This window comes from Dicentrarchus labrax, unplaced genomic scaffold (genome assembly GCF_905237075.1).
Source record: "Dicentrarchus labrax unplaced genomic scaffold, dlabrax2021, whole genome shotgun sequence".
Taxonomy (NCBI): domain Eukaryota; kingdom Metazoa; phylum Chordata; class Actinopteri; family Moronidae; genus Dicentrarchus; species Dicentrarchus labrax.
This window is the reverse complement of record NW_026136719.1, coordinates 13,414,248-13,439,937: the sequence shown is the minus strand read 5'-3', so window position 1 is coordinate 13,439,937 and position 25,690 is coordinate 13,414,248. Positions and strand designations below refer to the sequence as shown.

General features: G+C 40.6%; 2 protein-coding genes across 2 annotated transcripts; both read left to right on the top strand.

The window, feature by feature from the left end:
* Positions 1 to 105: 105 nt before the first annotated feature.
* Positions 106 to 8,467, top strand: pros1 (protein S). Its single transcript, XM_051380185.1, has 14 exons — positions 106 to 272; positions 877 to 1,034; positions 1,437 to 1,461; positions 1,541 to 1,624; positions 1,770 to 1,892; positions 1,989 to 2,114; positions 3,259 to 3,387; positions 3,513 to 3,753; positions 4,825 to 5,011; positions 5,144 to 5,308; positions 5,524 to 5,692; positions 6,110 to 6,246; positions 6,354 to 6,582; positions 7,376 to 8,467. The coding sequence occupies exons 1-14, from the start codon at positions 194 to 196 to the stop codon at positions 7,561 to 7,563; spliced, it is 2,040 nt and encodes a 679-aa protein (XP_051236145.1). The 5' UTR covers positions 106 to 193; the 3' UTR covers positions 7,564 to 8,467.
* A 1,851-nt stretch (positions 8,468 to 10,318) lies between these two features.
* Positions 10,319 to 25,690, top strand: gas6 (growth arrest-specific 6). Its single transcript, XM_051380188.1, has 15 exons — positions 10,319 to 10,857; positions 11,146 to 11,306; positions 13,960 to 13,984; positions 14,073 to 14,135; positions 16,774 to 16,896; positions 17,950 to 18,069; positions 18,756 to 18,878; positions 19,946 to 20,067; positions 20,213 to 20,331; positions 21,181 to 21,370; positions 21,466 to 21,630; positions 21,714 to 21,882; positions 22,108 to 22,247; positions 22,328 to 22,529; positions 22,951 to 25,690. The coding sequence occupies exons 1-15, from the start codon at positions 10,782 to 10,784 to the stop codon at positions 23,100 to 23,102; spliced, it is 1,950 nt and encodes a 649-aa protein (XP_051236148.1). The 5' UTR covers positions 10,319 to 10,781; the 3' UTR covers positions 23,103 to 25,690.

Sequence of the window (25,690 nt, the reverse complement as noted above, 5' to 3'; positions counted from 1 at the left end):
CCCCTAGCTGCCTCCCCTCATACATTACCCCTCTATAACTGCTCTCCTGGCGGCCCCCGCCACTCCCCCTCTCTCTACGAAAACACTTTCGGGAAGAATAAAGTTTTTTTCCCCCCCTCTCTCACACGGACCTGTGCTCAGCCAGTCTTTACTCAGAGCCAAACCAGGGCCTAGCAGGAAGAACGGCTCGACTATGTGGAGACAGAAACGGGCACTTGGGGAATCCTTGGCTTGTCTCGTATTTCTTGTGACGCTCGTCGATGCTTATCGATGTAAGTATGTAAGTGTTTTTTTTTTTTTGTGGTTCACATTATGAACTCCACGCAGTGAAGTAATTTCACGGAACAGCCTGTTAGTTCCCTCAGATTGAAAGCAGCTTTTTTTTTTTTTCTTTTTTTTTTTTTTTTGCCTGGATGTGACTAGTTGGGAACGGTTTCAGTACTTATAACATAAGAGCAGCAAACAGGGAACAGAAAGTGTGAGGGGTCATGACTCCTTTCCCTACACCGTGAAACAATGCTTGGTCGGCATGAGCAGCTTGTTCTGGGAAATAACGGTTTCGCAATGAGCCCCTTTTTTTTTTTTTCAGGCCAGTTCACAGAAGAGTAATTAGGTTGTCCACTTTGTCCTTGCAAGGCAGCAGCCACATCAGCCATCTGTCAGGAAGAAACAGGAATTCCTGCTGGGATCAGTCATGTGTTATGTATAATGTAGCTGCATGTGCCTGGTTGTATTAATCACACATGCACTGTAATAGGCTTTTGCACTTCTTGATTGTTGTAATAGCAAACATGCAAACACTGACAATGACAATGGAAAAACAGCTTTACAGAATATATATGAATGAGTGTGTGTGTTGATGTGTCTCTCCTGTAGTCCTGAGCCAGAGCACAGCCTCTCAGTTTCTGAGCAGGCACAGGAGAGCCAACTCTCTGTTTGAGGAGAGCAAGAAGGGCAACTTGGAGAGGGAGTGCATCGAAGAGCTGTGCAACAAGGAGGAGGCCAGGGAGATCTTCGAGAACCAGCCAGAGACGGTAAGAAGAGCCGCGGACCTCCTGATCTTTGTGGTTCCAGCTGCAATGGCATTTCTGATTATGAGACTAAGGAGAGGTTGGATGATGAGAAAGAACAAGTGAAAATAAAGATATGGGTCAAGCAGTGAAAATGAAAAGAAATGTAGTAGATCAGAGTACGGCTGTAAGTTATGATTATTTTATCTAATCTAAATCTAGATAATTTAGAATAAATTATTAAAGAAAACCAGCAAATATTCAGATTTTTATTGTTTTTGGCACTTTTCCTTTTAACATAATATCAATATAGAATAATTTTCTAGTAGTAGATCTATAGACAAAACATTTCAGTTATAGATCAGACACTATTCTTATATCTTATTGTCAAATGGTAAATATCTGGCCTGTTTTGTTTTTTTCCAGGAATACTTCTACCCCAAATATGTTGGTAAGTTTTCGGAATGTACTTTTCTTTGTGATATCAGGTTTGTTTTGCCTATTCTGATAAAGATCACTCTTTGTTGCAGCCTGTCTGGGTTCACACCGTGTCGGAATCAACAACCAGAACCCTGATTCTGGTATCCCATCGAATCTTCGCTCCTGTGTGAAGGGTGAGGGGCTTTCACGTGGAAGAAAAGTGTATTTTTGACATCAGTTTGTCCGTAAGCCCAATACAGGTTAGCCTCACACCTGTGAAATGCTTTTATCCAGGCTTTTGTCAACATCCTCTGTGTGTGTGTGTTTGTTGCATGGCAGAGATCAGTAACCAGTGTACGCCGTTTCCATGCTACAAGGAGGGTTCACAGGGGTGTGTGGATGGCCAGGCCTCCTTCACATGTGTGTGTAAACCTGGCTGGAAGGGGTTGCTCTGTGAGGATGGTGAGTTCTGATACATAACTTTATTAAACGTAGAAATTGAACCTTTTGAAGCGACTGAACTGATAAATGTTGTCCTGTAATGTGTTAACTTGGCAGACATCGATGAGTGTACAGATCCTGAATTTTCAGCGGGATGTAACCAAAAGTGTTACAACTTCCCCGGTAGTTTCCATTGCATGTGTGAAGACGGCTACTTCATCAATGACAAAATCAACTGTGTGGGTAAGACTTCATTCATTTCAGTTGCAATTTGTGCAGCTAAACTGCAACAGTGTTATTCTTTTAAGCTGAATTAATTTTAGTTACACCAAAGGACAGAAAGGTACAGTTTTATGCTCTTTCTGTGTGTGATTTATGTCACGTATATGAAGACATGCAGCTGTTTTACTGTCCCTATGGAAGAGGAACATATACTGCTATTAAACAGCTGAGCAAACACACACATGGTGTATTATCCTTTTTATTTATTCATATGGACGGTGGAATTCTACGCAATTCATAACAAAAACTCTGTCATCCAGCTGTTGTCCTCCGGGCCCAACCATTTGTTATTTCTAAAGCTGGCCTGAGGTGACCTCTTATGTAACAGCATGTGAAAAGCTTTTAACATCTGAAAAGATGGCCCATCCTTTTACTGTAAACGGACCACCAGTCTCATATGTCAGAGCTGTTAGAACCTGCTTATAGTTTGTAAATGCTTGTTGTCTCATTTGTGCTTATTTCTATGTGTCCTATTTTGTGTGGACAGTTCACTCAGTATTTATCTCTGCTTGTTGAGTACAAAGTCTTTACAAACATGGACTGTGTTAGTTTGGTAAATTTGCTTTTTCCTTTTTTTTTTTTGATTTACTGTGGAGATTTAGAAGTCCATACAGGCGCATATCCCATCAATACCTATCCCGAATGATAACTTAATGCTGTAATTAATGTTTTCCGAAGCACAGAATTAATTCCAAGCAAACACTGCTGTAACTGCTTCTGTTTCTTGTTGGAGCTGCAATTAATAATTATTTTTCAATTATTTTTCAATTAAAAATTAGATTATTAATTTCTTAGTCCATAGAATGTGAAATTATTGAAATATTACTGTCACATTTTCCACAAGACCAAAGTGATATCTTTAGTTTGCTTATTTTGTTGGACAAGCAATGTAAAACCCAGAGTTCATGTTCAATTTAGACAGTTTAAGAGCGAGAGAGCAGCAGCAAACATTCACAATGATAAACTAGGACCAGGTTCAGATTTGTTTCTGCGCTGCATTAAAGGAGAATGAGAGCTGGCGGCTGAACCTCAGCCTAAACAGTTCATATTGCAAACTCTCACAAAAACATTTGCCCATTGTCTCTTTCAATTTACTATTTTCCAGATATCAATGAATGCCTGCTGTATCCCAGTATCTGTAATGAACCGGCTAAATGTGTCAATACGCCGGGCATGTACGAGTGTCAGTGTCCCCGGGGTTTCAGATATAACTTCACTTCCAAGACCTGCAATGGTGAGGCTTCAATTTATTGTTTCTTTCATACCGTCAAGAGTCATATTGCCTGATATGTGAGAAATCAGACTACCTAAAAACAGATTTTTGTGTTGTTCTTTTCTTTTCTTTTTTTGTTGTTGCAGATGTGGATGAGTGCGAGTTGAACGTGTGCGACGGGATTTGTATAAACACAGTGGGCAGCTATGAGTGCCACTGTGATGGTCGTGAGGGTCTTCGTTTGGCGGAGGACAAGCGCTATTGTGAAAGAATCCCTGTTTGTGTTGACCTGTATGACTACAAGCACCCTGAGATGCTTTACCTCGGGGAGCAGTTTACAGGCCTTCCTGTCATCTACCTGCGCTTCCGTCTGCCGGAGAACACAAAGTAAGGGTCAAACACAAACACACACACACACATACGAATATAGTGTATTTTCTTAAATCATCATAAATGTGTTTTGTGTTTTTTACACTATTTAGGACAAATAGCATATGCATTATGCCAGAACAACAAGTCAGAGTCAATTCGACCCTGGATAAAGTTGTTTGAATTTAAAATCTAAAGCTGTATCTCAACTAAGCGCACGGCTCGACTCTACTCACTTTTAGTACGTCTGCTTCATTTTCCACTGTATACAGTACTTTGATTAGTGCCCCCAGAACGTAGGCGGAGCAGATCGTCATAGCGATGCAATTGGAAAACAACACACAGGAGCTTTACTTTGTTCTTGAGAAGCTGCAGCCTTTACTCAGTGACAACCTGTAACCTACACTGTACATCTACTGCTACTACAGATTGACAACTTTACTCCTGTCTTTTCCTTTTTGCACCGCTCACATTCACCACTATTTCACTCATCCACACACTAACTATGTATGCAAGAAGGAGCTGCTACTCTTATAACATAATACATTCAAAACGAATGGCATTCCTACCTGTCTCAGACTACTAACAGAGGATATTAAGAGGAGGAAGAAGAGGATATTGCTTGATACATCTGCACTTTGTTAATTGACCATGGCATGGTTTGCAGGCAGCCATTTGTGAGGGAATTAAAAATTGTGTGCAGGATGTCCCGTGTCACATGACCAGTCAGTGGTTTGCATTGTTTTCACGTCACCTTTTAGTATCAGCTCAGATGGCTTAGAACCTCGACCAGTGTACAAGGTACTATCTATAAGAGATAACCAAAAAAGAGCAAGTACAGTACAGTAGAGTCGAGTCGAGCTGTACCATGCAGTGGAAAAGTGGCTTTACTGTAGAGTTTATCTGATGACCATAAAAATGCCACTTAAATCTCCATATCAGCAAATGTCCAGGATAGTTCCAGGACCTTTAGACATTTATACCAGATGAAGTCTGTCTGTAAACTCAAATAACACAAAATAATTAGGGACAAAAATGGATGTTAGTGAATGTTAATGGATGTTTGGTCTTCTTGTTTCTGGCCGTTAGGTTTGCAGCAGAGTTTGACTTTCGTACATTTGACCCAGAGGGAGTCGTGCTGTACGCAGAGTCCTCCCAGGACTCGTGGTTCATGTTGGGGCTAAGAGGCGGTCGCATTGAAGTTCAGTTCAAAAATCAGCACACATTCAAGGTCACCAGTGGAGGAAAAGCCATCAATGATGGACAGTGGCATGTGGTGAGAAAGGGCTGTAGTCCAGTAATTCCCTACACATACTCAACTTATTCCCCTATGGCTAACATAGTGGTAGCTGCAGTGCTAATCAATAAGCTGTATTCATGGCAAATGGATTGTGTGTGTAACATTCAGATCTCTGTGGATGAACTGGAGAGCAGCATCAGTGTGAAGATCAGCAAGGAAGCTGTGATGAGCATCAACAGCCCCGATAGTCTCTTTACTTCAGTTAATGGCAAACTGGAGACCAAGGTCTACATTGCTGGTCTGCCCAACCGCACTGATAATGTCATCAAACCCGTAAGTAGGCCGTTTGAAAGCATGCACACACAATGAGTCACACAGCAAACATGGATTTTTCTTCCCTGTGACCCCATCTAATAACTGTATCACCTTAATAACATAATTAAATCAATATACAAAGCATATATACATACACATATATATACAGAGAGCATATTGAACCATCTCCAATCCAGTGTTGTACTCAGTGTGTGTATCCTTCCATCCATTAGATCAACCCTCGACTTGACGGCTGTATTCGGGGCTGGAACTTGATGAACCAGGGAGCATCTGGGGTAAAGGAGGTCATCCAGGAGAAGAAGAGTAAACATTGCTTCGTGTATGTGGAACAAGGCTCTTTCTTCTCAGGGGCAGGACTGGCACTCTTCAACATTGACTACAGTGAGTAAGTTAAGTTATACTTTATTAATCTCCGTGGGAAATTTGGCCTCTGCATTGACCGATCCTAAATATTTCGGAGCATTGAACCTTGGGAGGAAAGTGAAGCACCAACAAAGGGACACGTGAACAAACACGTGTACAAAGGGAGCATAAAATTACACACAGAAAGGCTCCAGTTGGTCCTGCTGGGTGTTGGAACAAAGACCTCTTCCATGTAGTAATATAGACTAGCACAGGTACAGATTAGACATATATGGTTTGTTCCACTGTAGCTGTTACACCTGTGTATGTTCCACATAATCCATGTCACGACAGAATTTGGGCTCAGGATTTTAGAGACAGAGACTTTCTTTAGAATTGGGAGTTGAGTAAACCTAGAAATAAAAAAATTATTTACGTTTCCCTGTGTGTCACTAGGTGATTCTGGGAGCTGGAATTTGGATATAAAGCTGAATATACGTCCGTCCAGCAGCACAGGGGTCATCTTTGCTCTTGTCTACAACAACACCGTCCCCCTGTCAGTCGCTGTGGTAACGCAGGGAGAAGAAGATGCTGTGAGTTCATTCGCGCTTTTATTGGAAATGAGAACACGTCTTTACACATATAGAGGCACAAATCCACGTGATTAAACTTTGTGATATTAATGCCCTCTGTTCTCTAGAACCTGCAAGTGTTGATGGACGGCATCCCTGTGGCAACGGTGGACTCGCTGATGTTGTGTTACCCCGACCGGCTGACGGTGCAGCTCAGTGTGACTCCCACAGAAATCCAGATCTCAGCCAACTCCTCCACAGTTACCTACATGAAGTCTGACGCCCTGCGGGAGGCACTGGAGCACCTCAACACCACCATGCAGTACCCCATTAGTACATATATTGGTGGGATACCCGGTTAGTCAAAGTAGAATATTAAAAGCAAAACAAAAGCACAAAAGTAACTCTTTAAAAACTAACAAATTTAGCATAATTTATTAGCTATATTTGATCACCATGAAAGGGCTAATCCTTTCCATATCAACCACTCCCCATCTTTTTATAAGAAAGCTTTCTCAAGAGATTTGCTTATGCTGGAAAAGAAGTTTTAAGCAAACTTAATGGAATATCCTCTCAAGTGTGCTTTGAGCTAATTTCAACATGCTGTCGTACTTACAGTGAAAATGGTAACATACTGATATTTAGCAGGTATAACATTTTCCAGTGTCCCATCTTAATTGTGCATGCTAGTATTTGCTAATTTGCACTAAACACAAAAGTACAACTGCAGGGGACAGTCATTAATTTTTGCAGAATTTTGGTCCAAGCAACAAAATATTGGACAGTTTAAATCTTTCACCAATAATGGTGCTAGAAGAGTTAAGGAATCACAAAACTGATTACAATTCATCCTGGGGGGAGGGGCATTAATGTCTGAACCAAATCTCACAGCAATCCATTGCAATAGTTGCACTAAAAAAACACACTTTAACCTCATGGTGGAGCTAGAGGAAAGCCAGCAGATCACCAAAATCCTTTCTGAATGTCTGCACAAAACTTCACGGCAGTCTACCCAATAGTTGTTGACCAAACTTCTACCTGTTAATGTTTTTATGTTTTTTTGTTGTTTATGTTTTATTGTGGTATTAAAAAGGTCGATGTTGACCACCATCTCTCATTATTCTCACGGACTGTCCTGTTTCTCTTTCAGACGACGTCCCGTTACCCGCCAACCCTGTGACGGCCTTTTACCACGGCTGCATGGACATCACTATCAACGGCCAGCAGCTGGACTTTGACGAGGCTCTCAGCAAACATAACAGTATTAAGTCCCATTCCTGTCCTCCCGTGTCTGCCCCTGAGAGTCCCCCCGATGTGGCGCACCCGCACAGAGACTGACCCTAATTAACGAGCGCATCACATTAAAAAAGCCCTCGCATTAGTCTGAATCCCACAGTGGGCCCTTCTTGGGATATTTTGGAACGAGAGATATAGAAGAGGAGGTGAAGAAGGAAGAGGAGATAGAGGTAGACGGTTATAGTCATTTTTGTCGACTCTCTCTGATGGGTTTAATTTTAAGCTTTGTCATATGCTTTTCATTCATACAGTATTATTGTTCCTGCCCTTGGAGCATTTTTTCAAATTTTTATTTTTTTTTTAGCGAGGCAAAACGAAAGCTGGCTTGCCAGTGAGCTAGTCAGAAGCTGGATAGTTTGATGACGTAGTTGTAGCAGTTTGTTGCAATGAATTAAATGCTTTCCAAGAAATGTTGGAAAAGAGCTGAGCTCTGTAGCACGCAAACCATGTTTGGAGCAAGAGATGGCAATGTTTGTGTAGAAAAATAAACAAATGGTCAATGTTGGCCAGGCTTTAAGACCACCTGCATCTTTGTCCCTGTTGTTGAATCATGGTACTATCTCTTAAATTCTCTTCTGGTCTCGTGGACGTCTGAGACAAGTAGCTGAAATTGTGGTTGTTGGTTGTTGGCAGAGAAAAGCACAATAGAGAAAGCGGAGCCTCCAGGTTATCGATCCAATTCTTTAGCTTTTTTCTTGTTCGAATCACCATCCTTTACCGGAGCTCTGAGGTGTTTAGTAACGTTTAGAAACATGGTTTATCATTTTATTTGTATTGCAAAACTGCAACTTGTGTTGCTCCTCTGTTTCTGTCCTCGTCTTCAGCGTTCTCCTGTGTCCAAAATTAACTTTGTATATAAAACAAGCCATCGTTAATATATAACTTAAATGTAGTTGTTCAGTGTTTTGTTTGTTTATGTTTGTTTTAATAAAATTGGTCAAAGCAACCTTATCTGATAATCATCTTTCCATTGCCGGACACAAGACCACACAGGAAACTTCATGTTGTCCAAAATGAATTTATGGTCGTCTGTGAACTGATATCCTAAATCTTTCACCATCTCGGTGCAGTTTGTCCTAAGTCCTTGGTGACACAACACACTCGTAAAGCAGTAATTTACAAAACACTGTTTGACCCAGGTGTGTTTTCCTTTAATATCACGTGATTTCTCCTTTATTTAGAGGTTTCCGTAGCGACTGATGGAAACACTGAACCACCGTTCTCCATTCTGTCACCATCAGTCCACTCTAAACTAGTCAAAATCAAATTTTCAATAAATTCTAGCTTATACTACATGTAATATATTGGTACAAATTTGTATTGTTAGCATCAATACACGCTGAAATACTAAATAGATTTGTTTGTAATACCCCTCAATTTAGTGAATAATCAGCCAGTCAGTCAATAAATAGATAAATTTTAGACTTCGGGTTCTTATTTAAAAAGACAACATCAATACTGTTTACTGTTTCCATTTAGAGTAACTTTAACAATAAAGCTGCTCCCTTTCAGGCGCATAACAATATCAATTATTGAGCACTATCAAGTGCAATTTTATTGTAACCCACTGTATAATAAAACAAAATATGTGACACACTTCAGCCTAATGGCCTAGATACAGAAATGGGAAGACAGAGAAATTAAAGTGAAGCACAAAGAGCAAAGTGCACTGATGTGGGCTGAACTGTAAAGAAATGAGACAATGAAAACTGGAAAGGATACTTAAAAATAGATTTTCGGTTAAACAATATTCAGGGGAAACAAAACTGAAAGAAAACACTATTTGGAAAAAGAAGGTATCTGTCTAAAATAAACTGCTCTGGAAGGTTTTTCTAAAGCTGTGTGAGGACTGCTCTGATTCCTCCACTAAAGCTGAGGAAGAAGCTCAAAGAACTACTTCACTGTTTTAGATTGATTTACTGTACAAAACATACCAACAGCTCATAAAATATGATACAGTGCTGTAAACTAAAGCACCCAGCAGGATAAAGAAGTCAAAACTGACTCTCACTTGAACATTAAAATGCTCCTTACATGCTGATGAATCGGTATATAACACTGGCAGGGGCCATTCTGCTGCATAAGTACTTTTACTTTAGATACTTAAAGTCCATTTTGTTGACAATATCTCTGTGTTTTTACTTATGTATGCTTTGAAATGCAAGACTTTTACTTGCAGTGGTATTTTTGTATTATTAAGCAAAGGATCTGAATATTTCTTCTCGGAAAATGTTGAAAATACCCAAATAAAGTACTTAAGTAACAGTACTTGTGTAAAAGTACTTCAGGAAGTTACTTTTCACCGCTGCACTCTGGTAGTGGAAGAGTATTCAGATCGTTTACTTAAGTAAATCAATCAATACTACACACTTCCCAACTAACTCAAGAGAGTTTTTAAATACATTTATCAGAAAAATACACATTCAGAATTTCCAAATTTGGAAATATGTGAGTTTTCTAAAAAGTTACTAGTAACTAAAGCTGTCAGACAAATGAGTAAAAGGTGGAATAAAAAGTACAATATGTAAAGCTGAAGTATAAATGAGTTTAAAATGTAAATACTCAAGTATTTTTATTTAATATTTGAGTACAGTACTTGAGCAATGCAGCTCTGATGATGATTCAAGCATCACGAACCAGTAAGATTTATTTATTTATTTATTTTCCAACTTCAGCAGTGTGATAATGGGTGCACACACACACACAGAGAGAGAGAGAGAGAGAGAGAGAGAGAGTGTGTGTGAGAGTGTGAAGGAGGGGAGGGGAGGGATGAGGAGGGAGAGGTGTCTGCATCGTTACAAACTCCTGCCTGCACTTTTCAGAGCTACTCCCCCTCCTGAAGCAGCACAGACGTGCAGTCTTTCTCCGCAGAGTGGGGACTCAAAAGAGAGCTCAACACAGGACAGAAAGGGGTAAAAAAAAAATACAAATAAAGTACAGACCGCAATGGGGACGAGCTGAACCGCAGAGAGAGAAAAAGAGGACGGTGGCTTAAATTTGTGTTGTGAACGATATGCGGGAGAAGCACACGACCGTTTAGCTCGCAACGGTCCGCGGCGGTGATTTTAACATAAAAAACAACCGTTAACGACCAACGGTCGGAAGTACCTGAATACCTGCAGTGTGTTTCGCAGTGACGTTAGCCTCGGCTCGGTGCGAACAGCACTGACATTGAGAGACACAGAAGGGGGACAGAAACCACTGCAAGACGGGACGGGAGAAAGTTTCTCAAGCTTGGCGCACACACAGCGGTTTAAACAATGCGGCTGACCCCGACAAAGTCCCTTTCATCGGCAGCCCTGCTAATGCTGCTGGTCGTCCGCTGGTCCGACAGCAGTAAGTAAACAGTTACATGCTAGGTGGCTAGCTAGCTCGCTAAGTCCCCTTTGACATTTGTGTTGTGGCTGATGATGATGCATGCCTCAGTTATTAACGTCATTAAAGGTGCTTTAACTGTAGATGTTGCGCAACCTTGCTAAAGTGTTTTCGTTTTTGGGAGCCAAAATATTGCCTAACTCCACGTTTAGTTTGACCTTTCTCTTTCTTGTTCTTGTGGGTTATTCAGTGTATTTTTTTAAGGATGCCTTTCCTTTCCTTTCCTTTCCTTTTTTTTTTTTTTTTTAGTTTCACTGTCTCCCCAAGAGGCGAACCAGTTTCTGAGCAGACACAGGAGAGCGAATCAAGTTTTCGAGGAGACGAAGCAAGGACACTTGGAGAGGGAGTGTGTGGAGGAAAAGTGCACCAAAGAGGAGGCCAGAGAAGTGTTTGAAAACGACCCGGAGACGGTGAGTATGTTATATATGAAGGGACTAAACCACCACTAAAAAGTTGTGGTTTTAAGTCAAGGTTGCATGCAGGTTTCCCTCTCCCAAAAACACAACCACAACACCACACCTTCTTCTGGCTTCTACTCCATTGAGGTACTGCAGTAGTAAAACTCAGTGAAGGCTGGTAACTCATCAAAACACTACTAAGAAGTGGAAATCATATTGTTTTATGGGCCCAGATAGTTTTTTCCACCCGGCATTTGTCAGAAAACATAAATCTTCAAGGTCGGATGTTTACATCATGTTCATATTGACTAAAATCATCGATGACGGTAATGTTACAATAGACTAATGATTCATTGTCTGAGGCTGCTGGTGTTCATGCTCCAGTAAGTCCTCAGTGCTGATAGCTGTCAGTGTACACAATATTCCCATGTCACTTCATGTTGTCACATGTTTTAATCTCCTTTTGTTTGTTTCTGTGACAGACATTGAGTCAGCGTGACTAAGCTTTAGTTTATGAAATACACTTTCAGTAAAGACACTGCTATCCCTACAACCCCCCCTCCATATTTATATGCACACACAAACGCACGCAGTCACTCATGTGTCTTCTTTTTTGGCTTATATATATTCCATTTACTGAAATTTGGCCCTATCTAATGGAGATCTTAGGTCCCAGCCAAATATGGGTTACACCTGGATATCTCTATCTCTCCTCTCACCATCGGTATCATCTACACAGGCCGACTTTTACACTTCCCGTACACAAAAATGCACGTGAACGATGCAAACAAACTCCTCAGATTCTGATTGGCCTCTTTGGGAGCTGTTTAAGTGTTTCATTACAGAACGAACATGGGGTGAGAAATGTGTTTTTATTCAACACAGTAGCACTCTAATCTCTTTGCTCCCACCCTCTTTTTTTTATTATTTGATGATTACCAACAAACAAAATCCATCACACTGTGTGCTCAGGAATATTTACTGCAGATTAGTTTCCATTCACGAATGTGCAGATTAGCCTTTGCCATCCATGTGAATTTGTAAGCTCATTGAATATGTACTATATGTGCTGAATATGCAAACAAGCTCCAGAGGTATATATAACCCAATGTGTCCGAAAACCTGGAACATGGGCGAGTGGGAGTGTATTCATTCATTGGCTGAGAATGCAGACTTTAAGTCTTTTAACAGACATCTGTGCCTGGTTTGTTGCATGTGTCAGTGTGTGTGAGTGGTACTCAGTGAGATGAGTTATAGTGTGGGCTGCAGTGCAGACTCCTGCCCAAATGCCTTTTTAAAAAAATGTTTGCTGTCAAGAAATATCAGCAGCAATATATCTTGAAATTGCTGAATCTTTGCATATTTTCAGTTTGGCTGCTTGATTTGTAAGTCTGAGATTTCACGTCGAGGGAGCGTTTGTTAGCGTCGCGCTGTTGATGTGCTACGCTCTTGAACTGTCACTCTTACTCTTGAAGTTTTGCCCTTTGTGAATTGTGGAGGAGAGGGAGTGAATGAGGCAATCAATGACTCAGAGATTACGTGTAAGATTAGCCAAGAGGAGAGACATGGAAGCTGAGGCAGGACTGAGGGAAGGAGGATTAAAGCGAAGTTGAGCTGGGTTCAGACAGAAAGGTGAAGTCAGGTGACGCTCCTTCGTGTTGAGTTGGAATCAGCTGGACGCACATCCCCTTCAAAATAGCGCTTGCGTGCCTGTAGTTTTCTGCCATGTCGTGCTACAAAGCTGCAGTCTCATTCATAACTGCATTATTCATTCTGAAAGTGCCGGTCTCTGACTCTGCATTTTCTTCTGCTGCAGCTTTCTGGCTCTGCAGAGAAAGGGAGAGTTGGGTGTTCCTAGATACTTGTGATCATCCTCTGAAACTTTCTGGTCACTCACTTGTTAAGCCTTTCAGAGGGGGGACAGAAAGACGATAAAAAGGTGTCACATCTGACTTTTACGTTAGGGTCAAGTTTATAAATATCCCCAGACTAGTTCTGGGACCACACAACATCTGAACTAAATGTGACTGACCTTTGCAAATCGGATCCATTCAGGGGTATAATCAGGCTTTATTCTGTGTAATATGTTCCTAGCTTTAGCAAATTTCTGTCTGATTGCTGATTCATACAAGAAACTTTTTTTCACTTCATCCTGCTGCATCTGGCTCCTACTGCAGCAGATTCTCTTTAAAATCTATGTGCCTTCAAAGCCAGTCTTTCCATTGGTAGATCTTCCCAAATTTTGACCTAAATGTGGAGGAGTACTGCAGCCAGGAGGTGGGAGGGATGCTACTATTATCAGGAATGCAGAGAATTCTCAGGAAGCCTTTGGCAAAGGGCCACACCCATTAGAGAGAGCACACACAGATTACAGAGTAATCATTTTATTATCTCTGACTGAATACTGCACACACACGCACAGACAAATGTCATAGTCAAAATTAATTATTGATTATGAGATGCTTTCCAATCCCACGAGTACACAGCACAAGTATCGGGTATGAAACGAAACCAAATCCTAGATTATGTCAACTATTAACAGGACCCCCCCCCCCCCCCACAAAGCGTAAGCTTTTATTTATGTTGTCTTGTTCTGTTTAGATTTTTGTTTACACGTATGTGTAACTTTATCCCTCTTTCTTTCCATCTGTCCTCGCTGATTTAGGACTACTTCTATCCCAAATATTTAGGTAAGTTATCATTCTCAGTCTTCATCTCTACTTATAACCGCCAGTTTGACTGATTATATGTTTGTAATCTCATTTTTCTTCCCTCTAGCCTGCATGGAGAAGTTTGGAGATGCTGAAAAGAAGAAACAGGATCTGGTTACGTGTGTCCACAGTAAGTTTTATGCCCTCTTATCTGTCTACTGACTTACTTTAAGAGCTTAATGCATAACTGTGGGCAGGTTGATGGATACCGAACCACACCTTTTTCACAAACCCATCTTTTTCCCACTCTCTCTTTCTGACTTTCTTTTCACTGTGTAAGAGTAGTTGTAGTCTGGGGTTGGGCTGCACTGCAGTATCACTGCTCTGCATCATACTCAGGCACACACTGTTACTACACACTACTCTCTAAGTAGCAAACAGAAAAGAAGACAAGATAATGAAAAGGTGCTGAATATCTTTGGCACCTCCAGGTCAGGTTTTGCAGCGTCACAAACAAGACTGACTCTGACTTTGAGTGCCCTATATGTGGGTGAGCACAGGTATCTATGAGTAACATTGCAGCACTTTGCTACAGTGATGCTGCACATTGGTGAATGAGCGACACACCCCTACAGACGTCACATACTCGCTCTCTCTGGCCGACTGCACCAGCTTCTTCGTGAGCTGGCTAAGCGGAGGAGTGACGTGAAAGAAAAATCTGACGCGAGTGGAGCACAGGATTTCTGCTGCATCAGGATACAGGGAACCAACCCGGCTTCGCTGCTATTGGCTGAGGAATCTCGAGGGGGGGTTTCCATGACTCAGTTGCAGCATCGTGGCACGGCAGCTTTTTTTCTCCTTCCTTTTTATCTATCTGTCAGCACACCAGCTATCTCTCTCACCACTTCCCTCTCCCACTGCAAATCTCTGCCCATCTGTCTCCATGCAGAATAGTGTAGTATGCCAGTATCAAAGCAGATTGTGACATTCCACTAATTCCATTTATGAAAGTTTATAGACATGCAATGCTACAAACATGATATGGAAAGATATAGTTTGGTGCTGAGTTAGCTTCATATTTGCACATACAGTATTTATTCTCCCACTCTTGTCTGTTTCTGTTCCCTTACTCTGCAGTTTATAGATGTTTTGTTAAATGCTCTGCAGAAAAATCATTTCAGTCATTAAAAACACATTTTCACATGCTGTAGCATACACTGTACTAACCCATAATTGTGGTGTCCCCACAGTGTGTGCTTTATTAAATGAAAATTAAATGTTGACACGCTGTTAAGGGGCCTCTAAAATGTTAAGCAGAGGAAACATGAGAGGCTCCTGCAGTTACCCCTGCTTGCTCATAGATCCCAACATGTTACTAAGCTGGGGCTTTGGTCAATTTGCTCTGATTCATTTAAGGACTGCGTTTTAGAAGTAGGCATGTAGTATTTATAAATAAATATATACTGATACTGCTATTTTTATGGTGCTTAACTTCCACCATTGGCGCAGACTTGTTAATAATGTGATTCTTGGTGCTGATAGCTTACCTGATTTTTCCAAAAAAACTATTTTTACTTGTCTGTAACACAGGCTGCAAATGCTTTAATCACTGAAAGAGAGGAGCACAAGTTACTTCAACTCTAATGAAGTAATGCAATTTACTTTGTCAAGCTTTTATAAAATAATAAAATATCAAAGCTAGAAAATCACAGATTATTAATGGCCTATTAGCTAAAATAAATAATGCATAAATGTGATCATCAAAATGAATCATCCATATATCAATGTGCTACTACAGGCATATTTATGATATTGCTTCTAATATTAATGATACTTTAAAGGTAATTATTGTCCCTGTAGATGAAGCTGACTAATTGTGTATTTTTGAGAATACTTAACCTGCAATGCACCTTCTTAGTATTGTAGCTAACATTGTTAGTTATTTGTTTTAAGACTACAGGTAACATTTTGTAAGATTCTGTTCATAAATTCAATCAAAAGCTGGAATCATCACGTTGCTGGAAGCCCTTCACTTGTACTATGTTTGACTGATTGTGCAGCTGACTGTCTCTAAAACTAAAGCTTCTAACAGCTGCAGCATGTAGTTGATACTGATTAGATTTTTCCACTATATGTAGAACCTAACTGTAGTTTAGATTTACTGTCATGGTGGTTTGCTGTCAAATCTCTGAAAGATTATACGTGAAATGTTGAATTTCAATCACTTAAAACTCTGGATGTTTCAGTAAGGAAATTAAGATCTTTATATTTACAGTTTTGTACACCATTCTGTTAAAAATGTCCTGCATGGTAAGTTGTTGCTTTTGTTTTTCACATGTAAGCTTATCTCTTTCCTGGTTCCCTCATTTTATCCAGACACTTTCCTTTTCTCTCTAACTGCTCGACAAGTCTGGGCATGTTAGCTGGAGTTCAGACTCCACTGCTGGGAAAAGGAAACTGCGTGGAGAGAGAAAAGAGTTGCTCGCTTACACAAGTTTGGATTGAAAGAGGGCTCAAGTAAAATTATCTCATAGAAAAATAGGACAAACAAAAATGAACAGACAGTTGAATTTCCATTTGATCTTGTTTTTTGTGAGCTAGAAGACAGGTATGCTTGGAAGGATGGAATTAGGGCATCTCTGGCAGGAGAGCTTAGCCAGCATTAGGCTATTTATATATAACTCCTGATATGCAGAACATAAGAGATGCCCTTCCTCTGTCTGGTATCAGTGTACAGTTACAATCAGTGTGTGCATCCGGTCTATATAGACTCAGTTTTAAAGCATTAATCTCTCTCTCTGTCTGTCTTTGTTTTCTCACGTTTGAAGATATTCCAGACCAGTGCTCTCCGTCTCCCTGTAACGCCAGAGGTACAGTCCGCTGCGAGGACAAAAAGGGCGACTTCCACTGTCACTGTTTCACAGGCTGGACCGGAGCCAGATGTGAGAAAGGTACTGTCATCACTATGGACCGTGAGAGAGGATGTATAGTTGGACACTGTGTGCTGGAGCTCAGCAGAGGTTGAATTTTTTTTGCACTGTCATTCAGTGTGGATCAACGTCATAATCACTGTGACTTTAGTTCTGACAGACAACTCCTGTCCACTGAGACCCAAATATATGACCAATGAAAGAGATCAGAAGGAAGATATTTCTAGTATTTTCATTCTTTCTCAGTATGTTAATGTGAATGCTGTTTTTTTTTTTATTTTGACCTTGCAAAACTCCACTTCTAGTGTTTCACTTGTATCTTACAATTGCAACTGTTACTGTTGACATGCCTATTTGATATCCAACTGTTGTTGTTGTTGCTGCTGCTGCTTCTGCTGTTATTAATGATGTGTGAATGGTGTCAGGTCAATATGAACTGCATATACGGGAATCTATGTGTCTCTTTAGAGGTCAAAGCTAGTTACTGTAATTAGATTTGAGGGGAGGCTTGCATCTCCTCTGAAAAAAAAATTGAAAGTTAGAAGAAGGGTTTCACTTTTATAAGGGAAATGTAACACACATTAAGTGTGTAAGCAGTAACTGGAAAGCACACATAATTTATACATGCACACTGTGAGAGAGAGGGAAACATGTTTCTCTGATTTACAGCACAGCCACCATTCCACACATTTCCACTGTGACTCATCCTGCCACCTTACTGTGAGAGGAAACCAAAACAGATTCAGTTTGACTTGGTCTGAGTCTTTTCCACTTGACGACCGCACTCCTCCTAAACACTCAGTTACAATGACATAGTTTGTCAGTTATTTGTAAGGCGTCTAACAAATGCACAGGATGTTTAAGTGAGCCTTTCGAACTGTATTAGACTTTAGGCTGTGCACCCCTATTCAGAATTTCAAAATGTATTTTTCAAAACCAATTAACGTGAAATACAACCTGATCCTGACTTACTGTGGGAAATCTCAACACCAGCCAAACAGCCCAATGCTGTACACAGCCCATGATGATGTTTTTCCTGCGTTCATGTTGACTGTAACACCATCCTACTTGCAGATGTCAACGAGTGCAGCAGTAATAATGGAGGGTGTAACCAGGAGTGCAACAACACTATGGGTAGTTACCGCTGCTCCTGTCACCAAGGCTACATGTTGGTAGGACGCCACATGTGTAATGGTAAGCCATAAAACCATAGATGGACACATCACAAAAAACACTTTGTTTGACTCGGTCTACATTTGAACAATTTTGATCCACTTCAAACTTGTATGTACTAATACTAACTTGTATAAATGTTTTCAGTTAATTTGCAAGGACTTTACAAGGTTTTCGTGATTGAAGTCCCTATAGTAATTCTTCTCTCTTAAATAATTATCATTCTAAGCACATAAGGAATAAATGGTTTAGTTAATAAACTTAACACTTCAACCTCGTAGACCCTTTGTCAGGTCCAACATTACTCGTGTTGTGCAAACCTGCATAAGTTTATTTAACATTCTAGGTTTCAGCAGATGAGCATAAAATCATGACATCTTAATATTTCCATTAGATTTAATGGTAGCCTCTAAACTGTGTCTTTGGTGTAAATATTTATTTTAATGTAGGTTTGACGCAGTTAGTATGAATTATGTATATAATATAATGTTGACAAACAATTTATTGAATCTACAATCTAAGCTGCTTTAGGGCAAATTTAATATTGGGGTCATTTTGATTCAACTGGTTAACCCATCAGGACCAGAATTTACTAGTATCTGTCTAGTGGCCAATGAGCCTAAGTACAATCAACCTCCTCAGATCATGTCGTTGACTGTATAATCTTCTTGGTATCTGTCCAGCTGAGCACATTTTGTGTCTTTCAGATGTGAATGAGTGTAAGGACCCAGGTGTGTGTGGAACAGCACGCTGTCAGAATAAGGAGGGCAGCTACGATTGCTTGTGTGATATCGGCTACATCTACGACAATGAAACCAAGAGCTGTCTTGGTAAGTGTGTATAGTCACACCATAAGAGAGAACCACACACGACGACACAAACGCAAACAAATTTCATGTGAACTGACGGAGGAGCAGCTTCAGCCTCAGCAGGACTTGATGCAGCTGTGTTGTGGGGGTCAGGAAAGGAATTCTGTATAAGTAGGTTACAGGTCACCTCCTCCTTGCCTTTAGAACAAAAATATTTCAGGGGTTAAAGACACAGGCTGTCTTCTTGATTTCAAATTTGGTGAGGACAGAAATGGTCGATGAGGTGAAGCACAGAAGATGTGCCATAGGTTTACATGTTAAAAGTGTTCATTTCTCATCTTAAGCACACCAAATCATGCATTAAACATGCAATGATTTTAAAAACAACCATCTGTACAATCACAGCAATCACCAATCAAATATTCAAGTAGCCTTTGACTTTTATTTTAATAAATGTAATTAACAGTGCAAGATGTATAGGATAGTATTGTATTCTTGAATTCTGCATGTCAAACATAATTAATCTCAGGTTTTCCCCTAGATTTGTAGCTGACAGCTCAGCATGAACTTTTATACTCAAGGAGTGGTAGGATGTGCAAGGCCAAAAAATGCTTCCTTGGTATTTTTAAAGATAACACAATAATATAAATAATCACAAGCATCAGGTCTGTTGGTAAAAACATTGAATAAGAATTCACAGAGGAACCAAAGTCATTAATCACTTGCGTGCCATGCTTTTCTCTGCAGTGGAAACCAGACTTTTCATAACCTCAGTGTCCCTCCTCTGAGAATGAACGTTTATTATAGCCAACCTTCTCATGGCCATGTAAGGTTGTATATGAAGTCCACGTCAAAGACCACTTGACTCAAGTGTTGTTTTCATTCTTTCATTTGTTGACAGGAAATACATCTTGTGTTTTTTCATGCTTGTGGAACTGATGTTATGTAGATCCTTGAAAGTTTACGTTTTGACTAAATCCTCCACTGATGGGACTCTGGTAACTACTTGAACTCTCTGATTCTCTCTAACTCACGACTGTCATCTCTCCTTCTCTTTTATCTCTGTGACCCTCTCTGTCACTTGTTAGATGTGGATGAGTGTGAGACAGGTGTGTGTGCAGAGGAGTGTTTGAACACTCCTGGGAGTTTCCGTTGCTTCTGTGATGGTCGTCAGGGCATGAAGCTGGGCCAGGACCTCAGGAGCTGTAAGGTGAAATACATGAACCTTTCACCTTTGTTGTTGAATGTGAACTATAAACTTGATTTAAGTAAGTAGAGTTACTCTTAAATCCACTGTTCTCTTAAAGCTTCAGCATGCGTCATCTCCAGCTTGTTCTCTGTCTGTGTTTTCACAGCCTTTAACTCCCTGTATGTCGCCATCCCTGAAGAGGAACTCTCGTTCTCTCTACCTGGGCCGCATGTTCAGCGGCGTGCCAGTGGTGAGGCTGCGTTTCCGTAGGAGGATTCAAACTGGGTGAGCAACTTACGATTTCATTTAGATCTTTTGATGTTCAACACTCAAAACAGTTGTCTCCTATAAAAAGAGACACATCATCTCTACATACATATATATATATATAGTTACAGTAAATATAATATAAAGAATTATTAAATGGATTGGTCACAACTCTTGATTAAGAAGTGAACATAAGGTTTTAGGGGGGGTATTTAAACAACAATATTAAATCTTTTGCCAGACTTGTTTAAGGAAGTGTTAAGTATTACTCTGGCAACAAGCCATCCAAGTGCTGCCTGAGGAATTGCATCGAACTCAAAATGTTGTCTAACATTTTGATCTGTATGCATTAGTGATACGTATAATGAGCTTCTAGTTGACTTTTTACATGGAAAGTCAAATACGTATCTGTAGTGTTTAGTGGCAAAGCATAATTTACAGTAAGCTTTGGGCTTGAATCAAATCCTGTTTTAAATTCTTGTTCATGTTTTTCTTATTAATGTTTGCATTAAAGTGACACAGCAGGCTGAACGACCCCTCAAAGTGTAAATCCAAGCCTGAGAATGAATTCATTTGATGTCTGAAAGGGAAAAGTCTTTTTTTTTACCATACATAGTAGTTGTATCAGCAAATTCTAAAAAAAACAAAACAACTCTATTATTAGCTGGGAAAATGGCACAAACATTGTTTGAATGCCAAGTGGATAGCAGATAAAAAATACATGATTATTTTGGCCACTAAAAGGAATAGTTTCTCCCCCACCATCTCCTCCTGCCCCACTTTTTCTTTCTTTCCCTTTATTTCATATTTATCCTAAATGATCTTTGTCATACTAACTTACTCATTCACTGCTCCCCCTTTTCCCAGCTTTTCGGCAGAGTTTGACTTTCGCACCTACGATCCTGAGGGTGTGATCTTCTTTGCCGGAGGTCACCTAAACAGCTCGTGGATTGTGCTCGCAATGCACCATGGAAAGCTGGAACTGCAGCTGAAGTACGGCACTGTCAGCAGGGTCACCAGCAGTGGACCCATCGTCAATGACGGCCAGTGGAGAAAGGTTTGAGGTTTTTCTGTCATGAACAGTAGTACATTGTCTACTTTAGTTTCATTAGCTGATTGTAAACTCCTTTTAATGTTTTGTTTGCTTCTCAGATCTCAGTGGAGGAGCAGGGGCGGAGTCTAGTCATTAAGATTGACAGGGAGGCCGTCATGAAGATCGCAGTAAACGGTGACCTGTTCACGCTAAAGAAGGGCATGCATGAGCTCAACCTCACTGTGGGAGGAGTCCCTTTCAGAGAGGACGGCCTCGTCAATCAGGTGTTTGTTTGTATGTGCTTGTGTATTTTCTTGAATACATACAAAAAAAGACACATTTCTCAACTGTTGTTATTATGATGTAGGTGAACCCCCGTCTGGATGGCTGTATGAAGGAGTGGAGGTGGTTGACGGGTGAAGATACATCCATACAAGAAACCATTCGGTCCAACGACAACATGCAGTGCTTCAGCACAGTGGATCCTGGAGCATATTACCCCGGCACAGGCTTCGCTCTCTTCAACATCAGCTATGGTGCAGTGTGTGTGTTTGTGTGTGTAATGCATAGCATGGCTGGAGTTTGCATAACTGAGCCTAATTGCTTCTTCCTGAAGTATTTAGTGAATGTTTCATTTGTTTGGGTGAATGTTGGTTGGCTTCCATCATCGCCTACTCTTTTGTCAACAGTTTGCCTCGTTCTTGTTTGTCTGTAAAGTTCATGACCGGCTGTTCACTCACATCCTGCTCTCATCACCTCAGAATCACAGAACCTGAGCGTCCGGTTGACCCTGCGTCCAACGTCTGCAATCGGAGTGCTGTTTGCACTCGTTCACCAGGACAGAGTCCCTCTCGCTATCGCTCTGGCCGACTATCATCCTGACACCGATGAATGGCGAGATGTGAGTACTTTAGAACTCATCCTGTGCATGTTTCTAAAATGTTTGTTTTATCTCAAAACTGACCTTTTCTGTGTTTTCAGTTTGTTCTGGTATCTGTAGGTGATGTCATCATCGCCAGCTCTCCTGCTCCTCTGTGTGATGGTGAGAGTCATGAAATCCAGGTGAAGATCTCAGGCAACCAGACCCTGCTGCTGGTCGATGGCCAGTCTGGACGTAGTGAAGACGTCGAAGTTCCTTTTGACCTCCTGTCACAGTCCAGCACCTTTATAGGAGGCCTCCCTGGTGAGGACAGAAATATTTGATACACATTTGGCAGGATGTTTATCATACAGTACGGTAGGGATTTATTTGCACGGTATGCAGGAGAAGGGTTAGTGGTGATGCTAAGTACTTTGGAGGTAGAGTTATTAATGATTAGTATTTAAAATTCATAACTATTAAAACGGTGGCGGTATCTAAAGCTGCCGGACACCACTCAGGTGGAAATGAAGGACTCATAACACACATTAACACTGAATTGTTATTCACTGGCTTGATGAGAATTGTCATGTATATTTGATAAAAAGTGTTGGTTAATGTGTTTGCTGAGTTTGACAGATTCAACACACTGACTAATACTGTTTGGCCTACTTGTGGTTAGGTCACAGCTAGTGCTGCTACATAGTTATCTGCTGGATCACATGCTGTCATTTCTTCCCCTCAGACGTTCCTCTGGTGTCCACTCTGGTGTCGGCGCACTATAGCGGCTGTATGGAGGTCAGTGTTAACGGACGGCCTGTGGACTTGGACCAGGCCATCCACAAACACAACGACATCCACTCACACTCCTGCCCCCTGCTGGATTCTCACCAGTGACCAGCGCATCAGTCTGCCAAAACTGATCCATACGCAGTTCATTCAGGCAATGGGGATGATTTCCAATATATTTATAAAAGCTTTGACCAGTGGGGAGATGTTTTAGATTGGAATGTAAAAACAAAAGAAAACAACTGGACCAGGTATCGTGGTGCAGCTGGAGCCTTAGCCCAGGATCACCCTGTCCTTTTACTGTGATGACACTGCTGCCTAGAGGCATTTGCAGGGAATTTCACAGTATTCTCAGTAAAATGACTCAGTAAGGTAGTTAGTCAGCCAATGAACAACATCTGTACTAGGCAGAAGATATGGGAATAAATGCTGCACAACATTGCCTCAAAAACTGCCCATGTGTCACCGCCTTGTAAGCCCACAAGAACACACAGGGCCTTATCTAGATCAATGTCAAATGGTTGGTCTTGGGTCAGCCTACTACGCCTGGCATCCTGTGCTTAAATGCAGATCTGACTGGAACTTTGTAGGCAGACTGACTCTTCGCTGCAGCAACTCAGCTGTTAGAGCTTTGGTCATGTTGCTTACATCCAGTTCACCTAAGGCCCACGTTCACAAAGCTTGAAATAATCAAGTGCTAATGTAGAATCAGATGAAATGGGGGGGGGAAATGGGGACCAGATAAATAGTCCTACATCAGCTACCCACTCAGAGAAAATGTGTGAACTTTAATGAGTGTTTGACAATGACTTAGGGGTTGATTGGGGACTAAATTAATCTTTTTTGCCCCTAATTAGCTGAATCTCGTCCTTCACCACAGCAGGGAGGCGTGCTATTAGGCACAACTTTGTGTTCTGTAGAAACCCTTGCACATTGTTGCAGGTAGAAATGAACTGCGTGTGAAGCCATTTTTTTGATTTCCTCTCGACTAAAAGCAGCACTTCATGTCTGCCTGCAACCTTAAAAATCAACCATGTGCCTCCAAAGAACAACCGACCCAAACATCACAACAGCTTCCCTCCAAACAGGTGAATAATTTCACAAAGGTGCAGTACTGTAACACAAAAACAGAGCTAACGCTTCTCCTAATGAAATGTTGTCCTCATTGCAGTTAATACACTATGCATTTCCACCTGTGCATTTTAGAGTATTACAATCTTTTAAAGAACTAACACCCTGATTCTCAATAATCTTCCATCACTGACATTGTCACAAAGGCCCCTTCTTTCCCTCAGAATTACCCACTAACTCTTTAATACCTGCCATATACCAATCTGAGGATGATAGATTAGCCACAGAAGCACAGGGAGACAGGAAGGGGCCCTCTCCATGAAGGAGAGAGAGTGAGCACTGCATCGAACGCACCACACAAGCTACTGAGAGTAAAAAGAGTGCGCTGTAATATACTGAATATGTAAATAACGTGACTGTACAATGCTTTATAAAAGACAGAAAACAAACACTACCTTATGCTCACTGAGGTTTTCTGCACATTTAAATTGATCCAAAGTCAAACTAATCTGAGTCTCTCAATTCTTCTGCTTCCTATAAAAAGGTTTGAGCAACAAATACACAATTATTTTCTTGAAATAGGAAGTGGGAGACTGGGAGAGATGTAGCCAGGGATCCAAGTATCGTAAAAAATCTTTAGGGACTCAGTTTTTAATTTGATTTTATAGGTGCTGAGCAAACACAAGAAAAACAAAGAATGTCAGAGGAGCATTGTGATTGAGAATGCCAAAAGGGCTCCAGTGTTATTTTACTTCCCTCTGTAATGTATCATTTTCTAGTTTTCTGATGAATGAATGCCAGAATATAGAGCTTGACGAGTATTGTTATTTTTATCATGTGTTGTATATTGAACTTGTCTTTAGTTTTTATTTTTCACTTTAACTGCCAGTATGTGTACTATGCTGAGAGAAGTCTGCCTTTTGAGTTTTAACTTCCCTCAATGGTGAAAATCCTATTTAAAAAAAAAACAAAAATAAAAGCAGTTGTATGAACATCAAAGAGTAAAATTGTATTTTCAAAAAACGCATTTGTTTGCTGTGTGGTTATGTTAAAGATAAACGTTTCCTGCTCCATGTGTGACATGTTGTTAATGTTGTAAACTCAAGGTTTATTTAATGTCCCAATAACCCAGCTTTCAACTGTATCTCATGCCCTTCTTCAGCAAAAAGATGCCTTGTTTTGTAGACGTATTTTTGATAGACAAATGCATTGCATTTCCCACAATAAAAGCTGGCCTGTATTTTGCCAGTTGACTGCTTTTAATTTGAACTAGCAGCAGAAGGAAATGTTGAGGTTTGCATTAGCAGTAACTTAATATACAGCTTGCACACGCTGTAAAGGTAAACAGTGATGCTACTATTAATGAGATCATATTTTTGTAAGTAATAATAATGACTTATGTGTATATTATTTGTATTCATAGGCTATTTGAATCCAGGAATGACAGACTCCGCCACTAACAATGCTACTATATAGAGATGCATTACAGAATGTAAAAACCTTGAATTGCTATTGCTGAAAAAAAAAAATGCTGACCCTAATAGTATGAAAACGGTTTGATTTGGTTAATACCTTTTAAGTAAGTGTCTGTAAGTGGTGTTTGATTAAAGATGTGTGCGTGGTTA

Bases quoted from the DNA above. Each gene is read 5' to 3' on its own strand.
- pros1 (XM_051380185.1), top strand. From the start codon at position 194: ATGTGGAGACAGAAACGGGCACTTGGGGAATCCTTGGCTTGTCTCGTA. The intron at 1,462-1,540 runs GTAAGTTTTCGG...TCTTTGTTGCAG, and splicing joins CTTCTACCCCAAATATGTTG to CCTGTCTGGGTTCACACCGT. The intron at 1,893-1,988 runs GTGAGTTCTGAT...TTAACTTGGCAG, and splicing joins GGGGTTGCTCTGTGAGGATG to ACATCGATGAGTGTACAGAT.
- gas6 (XM_051380188.1), top strand. From the start codon at position 10,782: ATGCGGCTGACCCCGACAAAGTCCCTTTCATCGGCAGCCCTGCTAATG. The intron at 14,136-16,773 runs GTAAGTTTTATG...TCACGTTTGAAG, and splicing joins TCTGGTTACGTGTGTCCACA to ATATTCCAGACCAGTGCTCT. The intron at 21,371-21,465 runs GTTTGAGGTTTT...TTTGCTTCTCAG, and splicing joins ATGACGGCCAGTGGAGAAAG to ATCTCAGTGGAGGAGCAGGG.